This window comes from Zootoca vivipara, chromosome 13, assembly GCF_963506605.1.
Source record: "Zootoca vivipara chromosome 13, rZooViv1.1, whole genome shotgun sequence".
NCBI lineage: Eukaryota > Metazoa > Chordata > Lepidosauria > Squamata > Lacertidae > Zootoca > Zootoca vivipara.
Window position 1 is genome coordinate 26371955 of NC_083288.1, and position 13506 is coordinate 26385460.

Sequence of the window (13506 nt, forward strand, 5' to 3'; positions counted from 1 at the left end):
TATTTCAACCAACGCACCTTGAATAATTGTACAAGCTTTTAAAATTCTTTGTGGACAAAGATTTAGGCCAAGCTGCCATGTTATCCCCAAAATGGGTATTTATTCTAAGATCACCTTCCCACTTATCTAGGAAAAACTACTAGACACAGGTGGGTTGTTAAAGAGATTTATTAGATACCCTTTGAGCACTATGTACACAGAAAGGCAGAAGTTACTTCTTGGTTTCTTCCTCCTTGGACAGGGTCTTGATGATCTCTTCCTTCTTGGCTTGCAGGCGTTCTTCACGGCGCTTACGGGCCTCCTTGGTCTTGGACCTACGGGCTTCCGCCTGGTCACTGAAAAGCAAAGGAAGGCCCGTGAAAAGCACAGCAACAACAGATTCACTTCATTGCTGTCAGCAAAGTCACTGAGTATGTATATGAATCCAGATTTGTCTGCAGTCTGACAGCAGGAACATTTGAAGAGAACTTTTGTCCCTTCCCTAACAACTACTGTACTGTTGCCTATTTCATTGTTTTTAATATAGAGTGCTAGCTCCCTTGATAACTTTGTGGTTTTTAAATTTTATTTTTGGAGCATTTTTATCCTGTCTACTAACCAAACATTTCCCCATAGAGAAATGTTTGTCACTGCTGCCAACTTACACTAAAAAGCCAATTAGCGAATTAACTTGGAGGCAACAAAGAAACATCACTTCCCAACTCAGTGATGGAGCCAGACAAACAATCAAGATGAGGGAACCCCTTCAACAGAAGCCCCATTGCAAGTAACAGAAGAGTAGAGAGAGCAAACTCTAATACCTCAGATGACTCACCACTGCAAGATGATTACTTGTGGAGTTTGTGCTATAAACGCTCATTCTTCAGCCTGCAACACCTTTTTATTGCTACTTTAAGAATTTTAGTACTGCTATGCTAAGAACAGGTCTTTATTCAGGGAGGGAGAGCAAAGGAGGGAAATGATTTTACTCAAAGGAAGCAAGTGTCCAGTAGCAAAATGAGAAAACACTTACGCCAGAAGCTTCTTGCGAGCCTTGTCTGCCTTCAGCTTGTGGATGTGCTCCATCAGGATCCGCTTGTTTTTGAACACGTTACCTTTCACCTTCAAGTACAAGCTGTGGTACCTGGAAAATATGGCAGAAACAGCAAGGACTGAGTATGCCACTCCATAGCTCTGAAGAAAAATTAACGCCTTAACAGAAAGCAATGTCCCCTGGACAAACTGTAAGTGGCTTTGCCTTGGCATCAAGTATGTGGGCTCCATAATGCCTTAAATTCAATTTAAATAAACTCTGAAACCTAGCACACTATTCAGTAAGCCTTCCATAAACTGGCATGGTTTGGCTCTCACCATTGGAATAGACGCATATAAAAAGTTAGCCACATTAGTAGGCAGAAAATGCCAGAGATGCTTCAGGTGACAAAATTGACAAATGTATTTGTTTGCCAGACTTACATATGGCGATCAATCTTTTTGGATTCCCTGTATCTGCGAAGCAGACGTCTCAAAATCCTCATCCTTCTCATCCAAGTAACCTTCTCAGGCATACGGGCATTGGCTGTACCTTTTCTCTTACCTGGAGAGCAAAGGAAAATTTTAGGCAGAATGATTCAGTGATCTGTGCTAAGAGTACAAAAATGTTTGCATTTCTGTAAAAGCATCCCAAGTGTAGAATTAAAGGTATCTGATGCCTTGTTGCTACATCATCTGCCTAAACTAAACTGCCTCTAAATTGGAGATTCTAAAAATTGATGGAAACCAACTCTTACCAATGCCCATGTGCCTGCCCTTACGGCGAGCCAAAGTGTTTTTCCGGCACCGTGCTCGTGAGTGAACAGTAACTGGCTTGCGGATTATCAGGCCATCTTTGATCAGTTTCCTGATCTGTTGACCTAGAAGACAGGGGGAAACAATAATCAGAAAAAATAACTAATACTGTATCACCAAGGAGAATCTGCAAATCTATTTCCACATAAGTAAGCAAAACTACGTTTATGCCAATGTCTACATCTCAGTTTCCAAGTTAAAATCCATCTGATTCACAGGCATTGTCTATTTTCTGGTCTGTTGAATTAACTAAAGACAGGTAAGCTAAGGAAAGTCTACATAAAAGAGTAAGAAAGTGCTACTAAGCTAGTGGCTTGCACTATGAACAGATGTTTGTTATGGTTTTAAACAAAACTGATTGCAAGAGCTTCTTGCACTCAGCGGAAGCTGCGTCACACATTTGGGTTACGAAAAACGTTCAATAAGTGAAGCATTTACTTCTGGGTTTTTGGCGTTTGAGAACCAAAATGTACGAGAACGGAGGCGTTCAGGAACAGAGGTTCCACTGTATCAGCAAAAACTAGCATCTGCTACAAGAAGTACCAACAATGTAAGCAAGCTGTACATACTCATGTGCCTCTGTGACATGGCAAATGTTCACTTACGAGAGTTGGCATTTGCAATTTCATTGGTCTCGTTGGGATCCAACCAGACTTTCTTCTTGCCGCAGCGTAGGACGCTGGAGGCCAGCCTCTTCTGAAGCCTTAACATACTGAGGACAAACATACAAGGTTAGAGATTTCAAAGAGCAACAAGAAAATTATCCTGACTTGTGGAGGTATTAGATGGGAGTGTTATCCCAAAGTAGCCAAAATTAACTGCTCATCTGCATAACTAAAATAAGCAAACTATACAGGACTCTGAGCAATGAGCCTAGACACTGGGGACCCAATCTAGGCTCCCAGCAAATTATTCTCCCCCCCCCAAGACTCCACTAATTTTGGTAGTGGTGACACAAAGGGGGGGCAGGAAATACTGGGGTGGGCAGCAAGTTAAGTCTATCTGTCCAGTACCCTGATGAGCATATAACTGCCCTCCTTTAATCTGATTTTAACCCAATTACTCTGAGAGAAAAAATAAGTTCGCTATATGAGGACTCCTTCCTATAACTCCAGTGCACACTTTATTAACATAACACAGTACTGCTAAAGTACAGTACAGGATATCAAAATCCAATAGTATTATTTATTAAGATGTTTTCGAATCAGGAGTGGGTTATTGTGGTGGTAAAGAAGCAACAGCCACCAACCATCTGCAAGCCATGGCACACCTTTATAACATTTGTAATAACTTTTTTTTTTGCTTTGGTGATATGTGATGTCAGAGATCCAGAGATCCAGATGTGTATGCAAGGGAGAGATGAGAGTTTGGATATTCTAACTCTTGCACAGCTATGGAACACACCGGGCAGCCTTCAGCTGACCACTCTCCTCTCATGAAACACTATCTGCACTATGGGGAAGGGGGTGTAATTATCTTCCAGAAAGGCTGAAAAAATTATGGAAACAATGCATGCGAAGCAGAAACATTGAGAGCCAGTGTGGTATAGTGGTTAGTGGCATGACTTGGACCTAGGAAGCCAGGGTTCGGTTCTTCATTATACATATTTGGGTGCCAGGGGAAAACATTCCTTTTCAATCAGGATTTTGGCTGATTAACAGTGTATGTCCTTTTAAATGTGATTGTGTGGGGGGGGGTTATAGATTTGCTTTTATTTTGCTCACTTTTATTATGTATTTTGTGTTTTTATCTTGTATGTTTATGCTGTGAACTGCCCTGAAATCTTCAGATAAAGGCAGATTTAATAAGCATATAAAATAAATAAATAGTGAGCCAGTCACTGCCTGCCCGTCTAACCCATCCCACAAGGTTGATCGTGGGGATTAAACGAGGGGAGCCTCAACACCACCTTCGAGTTCCTCGGAGGAAAGAAAATGGTATATAATTGCAACAAATAAATTTTCCCCCTCCTTTTGTTGCGATGCTCCCAACTAAATATTAAGAAATGACTTTGTGGCAGGAAGAGCTGTTCGACAGTGGTAAGGGTCTCCCTCGGACGATGTGACGGCCTCTCTCCTCACTGGAGGTTTCCCATCGGAGGTTGTATAGAGGCCACCTGCCAAGGTTGCGATCCGTGCATTGGAAAGGGCTTGACTAGATGGCCCATGGGGACGTGGACCTCCCTTCCAGCTCTACAACTCTATGATCCTCAATTGCTTTCCTCAGTTTTCGGGCCCCATCGCGCCTCTTAACGCCCACCGCCCACTTCGAACCATCCAAAGGAGAGAGGACCCCCACCCAACCCGCCAATTTTGTTTTTATACATCTGCATGGAGTTTAAGATAGCATATTCGGCTCTTCCGGCTCCTCGTGGCAGCCGCGGAGGCTCCTCCCTTTTAGAACCCCCAGCCGCCGCCGCCGCCGCCGCCGCCGCCGCCTTCACGCGCTACTAGGCCGCGTCTCCCAACCGTCCCTCCGTAACGGTGTCGCGCGCCCGCAACGAAGCAGCCCCTCTCTATTGGCTTTTGTTCTCTCCCCTTCCTTCACACGTCGACCCTCGGCCTTTCCTCCCCAAACTCCTCACGGAGACTGAAGGCCCCCCCACCGCCGCCTACTACTCCGCAGCTCCTTACCTCATGGCGGCGGCGCCGACGGCACTAAAAAGAAAGGAAGGAAGGAAGCGCGCACGGGCCAGCCTACTAGCCGACGCGTCAGTGGGCTGTACCACTCACCCCTCTCTTTCCTTTTCACTCCGCCTTCATCGACTCGCCTTCGGTCCCCAGCAGGATTGAAACTTCTTCGCGTTAAACGACAAACTGGAGGAAAATGTGAGAGTTAAGGCGGCTGCGGTAAGCGGTTTAAACAACAGGAACAACAAATTCTTTTTTCCCCCAATGGAGCTGAAAGTGGTATGGCCTAAAGCTCAACTGCGCCTGCGCGAATGTCTAGGCGTATGCTCGCTTGGGGAGGCGCTTCCGGGAGGGTTCTGCGCCTGAGCCAAGAGAGAGAAAGCGTTTTGCGCATGCCCGGAAAGATTATGCCATAGTTTTGCTGTGAGGTGCTTGCAGAAAAGAAACAAGTGGATACTTTCTCTTCATACTGGAGATATTAAATTTGATGATTTCTGAGGCTTCCTCTTTCTCCCTCTGGGCCTGAGAGCCGCCCATAAATGGAGAAATCCACATTTTATTTTAACTGTGTTTGAAAACAGCGTCCCACCCGCATGCTAAAATAGGACAGTACCAATACGGTCCATTTACTCTCTATTTGCAGGATGGGCTGCTGTGGCACAGAGAGCGGCTTAGGATTTGCAATGTAGCCTATTAATAGGGCAAATTATTTGGTGTGGGGTAGGGCTGATTTAGATTTCCAGCTAAAACTCACTTATGCAAAACAGCCTTTAACTTGCAGCTAGTGACTCCTGCAGACCCACTAAAGGTCTGAATTAGGAAAAGTAGAAAATGCTGTCCATTGCTGCAACCTTTTGCCGGAGTCTGGTCAATCACACTTACGCGAAAACCCTGTTTTCCTGCAGGCAGCCCTCACCTCCCTTTCGGAAGAGACTAAAAAAATGGCGCCCAACGTAAACCCGAAAGTTATTTCCCGTGTGCTGCTTTACATTTCTAAGTCTATGGCTAAATCCAACCGCCTTTGCGCTGCGACTCTGATAGCCCAAAACATGTCCGCGCTTGTTTGAAAAGAGTGCGCCTGCGCGATGCGTGTAGTATGTTGCAATTTCTGATGTATTCGGTGAAATCCTTAATATGTTTACTGGGGTTGTTTTCGTTGACTGACTGACGGGGAGAAGGGGCGGTTGACAGCAAATAAGGTTGTGGCTTGGGCGCATGTGATAAGGCATTGAAGCAGAACAGCAATATTAGATGTGTTCTGAAACACTCTCCCCTTTCCCTTTCTGACAACTGGTTTCCCTAGCGCTGAATTAATTCTTACACGGTGCTTTATCTTTTTATTTTGGTTTGTTCACCGGTATGTTTTCATTGGGCATCTTAAAATACCCATTGTGGCATCTGAATGCTGAGTAAATATATATAGTGATGTAGGCCTACTGCTTGATCAGAGAGTAGGACTAGGGCAGGCATAGGCAAACTGAGCCCACCAGATGTTTTGGGACTACAACTCCCATGATCCCTACCTAACAGGACCAGTGGATGATGGGAACTGTAGTCCCCAAACATCTGGAGGACCGAGTTTGCCTATGCCTGGACTAAGGCAACCTTCACCACGTATTTTGACTTTAATTCCCATCAAGTTATGCTGGCTGTGCCTGAGTCTGATGGGAGTTGAAGTCCCTAATAGCTCATTTGGCCTTGAAACTCAGTGGGTGACCTGGGGTCAATGACTTACTCAGCCTACCTTACCTCCCAGTCCATCCTTGTGTGGGTAAAAGCGGGGAGGGGTAGACAACTATCTATGCTATCTTAAACTCCATGCAGATGTATAAAAACAACAAGGACAAAAAAAAAGCCAATTACAGGGTCGGGCTGGGACCTGGGAGACTAGGGTTCAAATCCCCACTCAGCCATGAAGCTCGCTAGATGACCCTGGGCCAGTCGCTGCCTCTCAACCAAACCTGCCTCACAAGGGGGGTTGTGGGGATTCATTGAGAGGAGGGGGATAAACAGGTGTGTCACCTTGATCTCCCTCGGAGAAAAGGATAGGCTATAAATGAAATGACACAAATAAATAAATAAATAAATAAATAAATAAATAAATAAATAAATAAATAAATAATAAGGAAAGAGGCTTACCATTACATTACCACTGGATGTAAATACGTAGTAGTGTTACTGTCTACATAGGAAGCCAACTTCTACTGGAATCAGAGCACTAGTGCATCTTACGCATTATTGGCTTCTTCTTCTTCCTTGGCGATCACTCGTAGCCGAGTAAGATTGTCTTCCATAAACACAGTTTTAACAAGGAGTTCGTAAGTGACTGTGGAGGCCAATTCTGGATCCACACATCCTTCCACAGTGGGGACATTGGTTTCTGGGCGGGAGTTGATCACGGTGTGGATTTGCCAGGCGTGCCTTCCTCTTAGCACGTTTCTCCCTTGCATCCTGAGTTCGAGTGTTTTCAAAGCCCAGGACACCTTTGGTAAAGGCTGTTCTCCAACTGGAGCGCTCGCAGGCCAGTGTTTCCCAGTTGTCTGTGTTGATACTACATTTTTTTTTTTTGATTTGCCTTGAGTCTTTAATCCTCTTTTGTTGACCACCAGCATTAAGCTTTCCATTTTTAAGTTCAGAAGAGTAGTTCATAGCTGCCAAGTTTTCCCTTTTCTCACGAGGAAGCCTATTCAGCATAAGGGAAAATCCCTTTAAAAAAGGGATAACTTGGCAGCTATGGTAGTTGCTTTGGAAGACGATCATCAGGCATCCACTGACTGGAAGCAGCTTTCCAGGATTTTTGACATTCTAGTTCCAGCCCTTGTGTGGAGATGCCAGGACTGAACCTGGGAGGCAAAGCAGTTGCTCTGCCCTTCCCAAAATGTGTTTACTCAGAAGTAACCCCATTTGAAACGTTTCCTGGGAAATATGCCTAGAATTCCAGTGTTACTGAAAAGTAAACTGATTGATAACATATGATTGTTTAAAATAGTGTTATTATTTTTATTGTTGTTGTTAATAATATTATTACCTTCACCTGATTGCAAGTTTTTAAAACTGAACATTAAATCTTCCTGTTCTGTGTCCTATTTCCTATGTCTCTGTCCTGGTGATCCTTATCTGTACTGACCTGGAACATAAAGGAAGTAATAGCTGAATTACATTTTTCAAACACCTTTCACCTTGATGCTTAGTAAAGCCCTAGCCGAAGCATGTTTATAAAACAGGCAATTGGCCACTAGAGTTAAGTGTGTGCCCACACAATAAGTTTTATTTTTATTGTAATGTGGTTCAACAATGTTATGTGCTCTGAGCATCCAGGCTATGGCAAGGTGTAAGCTCAGATAGTTAAAAAATAAACCCTAGAACTTTGGTAACTGGACTGAGGTTTATTTGTGTTATTGAATGGTGGAGTGAAATTAAATGTGACAATCTTTTTCTACTGATTTTGTTATTATTCACTGGGGAATTCATGTCAACTTCAAGTTTGACTCTTCCCACCCACCTTGTATCCATAAAATGTAACATTTTCAGTGTTCATTTTAAAGTGAAGAGAGTGTGATGAAGCATGTGGGGAAGGGCCATAGCTCAGTGGTACAGCATCTGCTTTGCATGCAAAAGGTCTCAGGTGCAGTATCTAGTGTACCCCAGGTAGGAATGGGAAAGGCAGGCTCCTGTCTGAAACCCTTCATAGCCACTGCCAGTCAGTGCAGACAATGCTGAATTAGGTGGCCCAACCATGATCCTTGCTGTTCTTAGGAAAAGTTGTGCAATCGCTCTCACGTTGCATGAAGAATCAGAAACTTAAACTTCGGACACTTCTAGACTACCTATGCATTCAGATTTGTTCTCAGGGAGGTTAGATGTTGCATCAACACAAGTATTGCCCACACTTTCCAGTACAATTTCCTGTCAAGTTCCTTATCGCGAACAATTTGATCTTTGTAGGGAACAGGTTTGTTGTGCAAGGCTTTCTCACTGTACAACCCGAATTCCCTGGTATGTGATTTATCCAGGCTTCCTCAACCTTGGCCCTCCAGATGTTTTGAGACTACAATTCCCATCATCCCTGACCACTGGTCCTGCTAGCTAGGGATCATGGGAGTTGTAGGCCAAAAACACCTGGAGGGCCGAGGTTGAGGAAGCCTGATTTAACCCCACCTGAAAATAGGGACAATCCAGAAGCACCTTTTGACTTGTCTCTTGGCCTGGTGGAAGATGGCCTTCCTCAGAATGAGAATTAGATGTCTGAGTGTTCTCTTGAGTATTGGTGTCCTTCCTTATCAGTTTTAAAAGTAGTAAACATCAGGTAGGGTTGGTTTACATCAAATAGCTATTGCCAGAACATTCATAAACTTCAGAAGACTCCTTTTCATTTCTACTCTCGCTAGTGGTCAGTTTTGAGATGGATTATCCTGCTACCCCCCTTAAGAATCCATGCTAGCATTTTGCAGTAATTGCAACACTGTACCAAACTACAAAAGCCATATGTAGCCTATGTCCTTGCACAACCCGGAATATGTTTCCCATGTGGGTTAAGTGTATTTACAGACTGCAACTCTTTCAAACTCCCCAGTTTCCTTCACACACCTGCTGCAGTCTTCCAACCTGAAACTCCCTCAGCAGTTTCTTTTGCTTTTAAAAAAAATCCTGCCTGTTTTTCCATTGCAACCCTTTCTTTGTTACTTGGTCCCTTGGGAGAGCATGGCTGCTGGTGAAGGAACCAACTAAAGACATGAAACCTTGAGAGCAGCTGCAGCAAAACAGGCCAAATCTCTTTCCTGCAGAAACCTGCTGCAGACGATTACAAAGTGAGAACTGGCACAGGCACACACACACTTATATTCAATAGGGATGAGCTAACCTCCCAAGAGAGTGACTAGGAGATAAACCAGGAGATAAACATTTATTAGAGGAAGTTCAACACTAATTCATCCTCTTTCTGTGCCAGCAAGAGGGGCAATGTCAAGGATTCAAAAGCCAAGAAGAGGTCATCAAACTACCAGTACTCAATGAATTCTAAGGCTTCCTGCTTGATTGCCGGTCTTGGAACTAAAGACTTGCACAGCATCTTTGCAAAGCTTCCAATCTTTAGAAGCTAAGGTTTTGCAAAGTTTTCTTAGCACAGAAATAAGCCAAGCTGTCTTGCAACATCTGCTTACAAAAATCTTTGTCCAGTATCTGAGGTATAATTTATGCACTGGTAAAATGGCACGTTCAAAAGATTAGATACAAAGCTGACGAATGTTTAAAGGCACCTGTTGCAGAATGCTGAAATGTTGGAAGATTTGAGATAGTCAAGAGAAAGTTCTCACACAGTGCATTGTTAAACTACGGACTTTTGTTCCTACAGGAGGCCGTGATCGGCACCAGTTTGGATGACTTTAAAAGAGAATTTGACAAAGTCGAGGAGGATAAGGCGCTCAATGGCTACCGCTGCCTAGGATGGCTATGTTCTACCTCCACTGTCAGAGGCAGTATGCCTCTGAATACCATTTACTGGAGATCACAAGCAAAGGAGAGTGCTGCTGGGGTCAGGTCCTGTTTGTGTGATTCCTAAGCACATCTTGGTAGCTGCAGTTAGAACAGAATGCTGAACTAGATGGGCCATTGGCCTGATCCAGCAGGCTCTTATGTTCACATGCAATGGCACAGAAAGATAATCCAATTTCCTAGAGTGGAGACAGATTGCCAATTCCTGCCCACCCCCACCCCACCAATAATTGAATTCAGAGAGGGACCCTAGCTTACCCATTCGCCACTTGAGATTGTGGGAGAAAAGTGCTAGGAAGAGACCACCACCTGGAGGACAAGTGGGATTCCCTAAGGGCAGAAGAAAGAAGGAACTGGTGGAAGGAAGAAACAGTGATGGTCACTGATGGAGGAACATCTGCTGGGGTGGGAGGAAGAAGAAACTCCCCTCCTACTGGCAGCAGGTATGTCTTTTGGCTTTCCAAAATTTAAAGATTGTGATATTGTGTTTCTTAGCAATATTGATGTGTACCGAGCCTGAGTAGTGAGAAAGATAGAAAAGAGCTGGCAACTGGGAGAAAAAAAATGGTCGTGTGCATCCACCCCCCTATTAAACAGAAGAGTGTGTGTTTAGAGGGGGGGTGAATGCTAGGACTAGAAGATAAGAGAGAATAGCTGAATAGGCTGCATAGGTAGTCTGGAGCGGCGGCAACAGCAGCAGCTGCTGCAGCAGGTAGATCTTGATAGGATCTCGGTGCGCGGGGTGGGGGTGTGGCTGGCTGGCAGCCAGTGCCAAGCAGAGTCTCCATCTTCGCTCTCCCTCCCTCCCCGCCATCTGCTCGGCCGCACTTTGGCTCAGACCACACCCACCCGCTCCTTTCTTCCCCCGGGGGAGCGGGAGGCAGCAGCCAGCCAGCCAGCCAGCCCTCGCCAGTTGCCAGGAAGCCGTCCGTCGGCGATGCCCTCTGATTGGAACGCTGCGCTCATCCATCAGGGCGGCCGGCGGAGGGTGCCTGCTCGCTCCTCGCCGCGTCTCGGACCAGGAGGGGCCATGCCGAGGCTACGGGCTTAGCGGGTGGGGGTGGGTGGCGGCAGGAGGAGGAGGAAGAGGTGGTGGTGGTGGAGGAGGAGGAGGAGGAGGAGGAGGAGGAGGAGGAGGAGGAAGAGGCTGGCTTTCTTGGCAGGCGAAAGGCGCGCCCAGCCACCTCCAGCTTCCACCATGAGTCCGGCGTGAGCGCAGCCGAGGGCGCACGGACATCTCCATGGTGCAGGACGGCGGCATGTCACGCACACCTTACAGCTCCAGCCAAGACATCCAGATGGAGGTCTTGGACAACCCGGGCCTCCAGGTGAGCAGCGGCGCAGCCCGATCCGTTGCCTTCTCCTGCCAGCCCGCTGGGTGGAGGACTCCTGGCGTTAGGGCGTGGGGAACTTTGGACGGGTGGAGATCTTTGCGCGGGGAGGAAATCGGAAGGAGGAGAGGGAAGGAGACCAAATAGTGAACGTGAGAGACCTTTAATCGTAAGCGACAGCCACTGCCAGGCATCCTTCCCAGACATGGGCTGATCCACCCTCGGTCCTGGCTTTCGCCCGTTTCTCACCACCCCCGCCCCGAGTGTTATTGAGGGGGATGGGGTCGTCGAGGCAGGGAGAGGGTAGCTTTTATGTTTTCCTGGATCCTGACTTTGATCCTGGACACACAGGCACCTGGGGGGGGGCATTGAGCCAAAGGTAGAAAGATGTGAGTCATGGAGTTGGAAGGAGAGAATGGCATATTTGAGGGTGGCGGTGGTTTTTTAGAAGCTTCCCTAGCTACATAGAGGCGCACCAGGAACGTACCTTGCATAGCCCTTCTCCTCCCGCTTGGGATCAGTTAATAGCCGCTCCCTTGCCTCTTCCATTAAGGGATCGGCTCCCAGACGCCAAGGGCACCCACTTAGTGGAAAAAATGCATTGCTTTTCATGCTGTTGCTGCTGTGCCTTTCCGTGCAAACAGATGAGATTAAAGCAATGCACGTCCATCCATCCAAACATTTTGCAGAAAGCCAGACCAAAGGATCTTCTTGCTGTGGCCTGTGCCGGGTCTAGAAGGGGCTGCATCAAATGAAGAAAGGGATTGCACCAGATATGTTAAGCACCATAGCCCCTGAGATCTGTTCCTGTTTCAGGTGAGGGACTAGAGGCTAAAGCAGCCTTGGCCAGCTTGGTACTCTCCAGATGTTTTGGACCACAACTTGGATGTAGTCCAAAACATCTGGAGAACACCAGCTTGGCGAAGACTAGGCTAAAACATCTTGGGAGATGAGGACCACTTGTTCCTGCTCTCTGCCGCTGACTTCCAGCACCATCTCCCATGACTCAGATTCCTGTCATCTAGAAAAAGAGGAGTAATGATTTGAGGTATTTGGGTGGCACACACAGCTCCACATGGAGAAGGTGCTCATGGAATCTCCATGGGTTGGTTTGGGAGTGTACCAATCTCTTGAGGAAACTTGGCGCTAAACACACAAGACCACCCAGAGCTTCTCCCCCACCTCTCTATCGCCAGGCAGCTACTACAGCCAATAGGACATTGGTGGATCTATCAACAAATTTCAGAAAGGACTAAGGAGGGGGGTATCAGTCTTCTCTATGGGGTAAGAAAATTCTAGGGTGAGGATAAGCCAACATCAATCTTGTATGGTCTAACTATTTCTGTTTTATCTACAATTCTTGTCGTCTGCTGCTGTATGCTCAAATTTATATAGCAAAAATGCATACTCAGCCCTTTTTAACAGTTCAGGCATAGCAACACTACACTGAGGCGCTCTGGGTAGTGTGTCCTTGTTTATTTACTATATTTTATTATAATGGCCCCCTAAGTGGGTTTGCAACATAAACTCATACAGATTAAGGGCTTGTTTGTGCACTGCTGGAATGATTGTAACCTCTGACTCAAACGTCCCTGTTCCATTATCTCAAAGTGCAAGATGGCTGTCTCGCTGCTTCTCTTGTTCATCATAGTTGTCATCTTTTGTACGCACTCTTCCTGAAGCACATAAGAAGCGCCTCAATGGCTCAGGCTGAGGTTTGCTTAGTTCATCATTCTCTCCAAGAATCCCAGCAAGCAGTAAGGAACCTCTAGCCCACCAGATGTTGTCGGACTCCCATCAGCCCCAGCTAACCTGGCCTGTAGTCAGGGGTGATGGTTGCAGTCCAGCAATATCTGAAAGGCCATAGATCCCCCACTCCTGCTGCAAGTGGTCTACTGAAAACTGGCAGTGCTCCCCTAGCAAGTCCACTATTACCTGCTGCTTCACTCTTGTCCTAGGGGTAGAGGATTGGCCCAGGGAGACAAGGGTTAGTGTGAACCTGTGGTTCTGATGGAGCATGTAAGGAGGTTGCCAAGACCTTGTTTGATTCATTTTAGGGAAGGGGTACTAATGTATTTGACTCTAGTGAGCAAATGTAGGTGCTGGGAGACGACAACTGAGATTGGACAGCAGGTCAGTTTTAGATAATATGAGAGGCCAAAGTGTCCAGCCTCCCTCTCTCTTTCCAGCTTGGGTGGATAATGACAGAGTAAGTGGATCTCAGTGGC

The 13506-nt window shown here is 46.2% G+C and overlaps 2 protein-coding genes across 4 annotated transcripts in view; one reads left to right on the forward strand and one right to left on the reverse strand.

Moving 5' to 3' along the window:
* Positions 1 to 152: 152 nt before the first annotated feature.
* RPL19 (ribosomal protein L19) lies at positions 153 to 4559 on the reverse strand. The gene is made up of 6 exons (XM_035136619.2): positions 4461 to 4559; positions 2433 to 2539; positions 1770 to 1892; positions 1456 to 1576; positions 1013 to 1123; positions 153 to 335 (listed from the first exon to the last, which is right to left on the reverse strand). The coding sequence occupies exons 1-6, from the start codon at positions 4463 to 4465 to the stop codon at positions 212 to 214; spliced, it is 591 nt and encodes a 196-aa protein (XP_034992510.1). The 5' UTR covers positions 4466 to 4559; the 3' UTR covers positions 153 to 211.
* Positions 4560 to 11021: 6462 nt separating this feature from the next.
* Positions 11022 to 13506, forward strand: part of CACNB1 (calcium voltage-gated channel auxiliary subunit beta 1) — a 51599-nt gene continuing 49114 nt past the window's right edge. Inside the window, exon 1 of one of the 3 annotated variants that reach the window (XM_035134869.2) lies at positions 11022 to 11275. In XM_035134869.2, the coding sequence (XP_034990760.2) occupies positions 11189 to 11275 (87 nt within the window). In that variant the 5' untranslated portion in view covers positions 11022 to 11188. The remainder of the gene's footprint in view (positions 11276 to 13506) is intronic. The other 2 variants (XM_035134873.2, XM_035134875.2) reach the window with 2 other exon arrangements.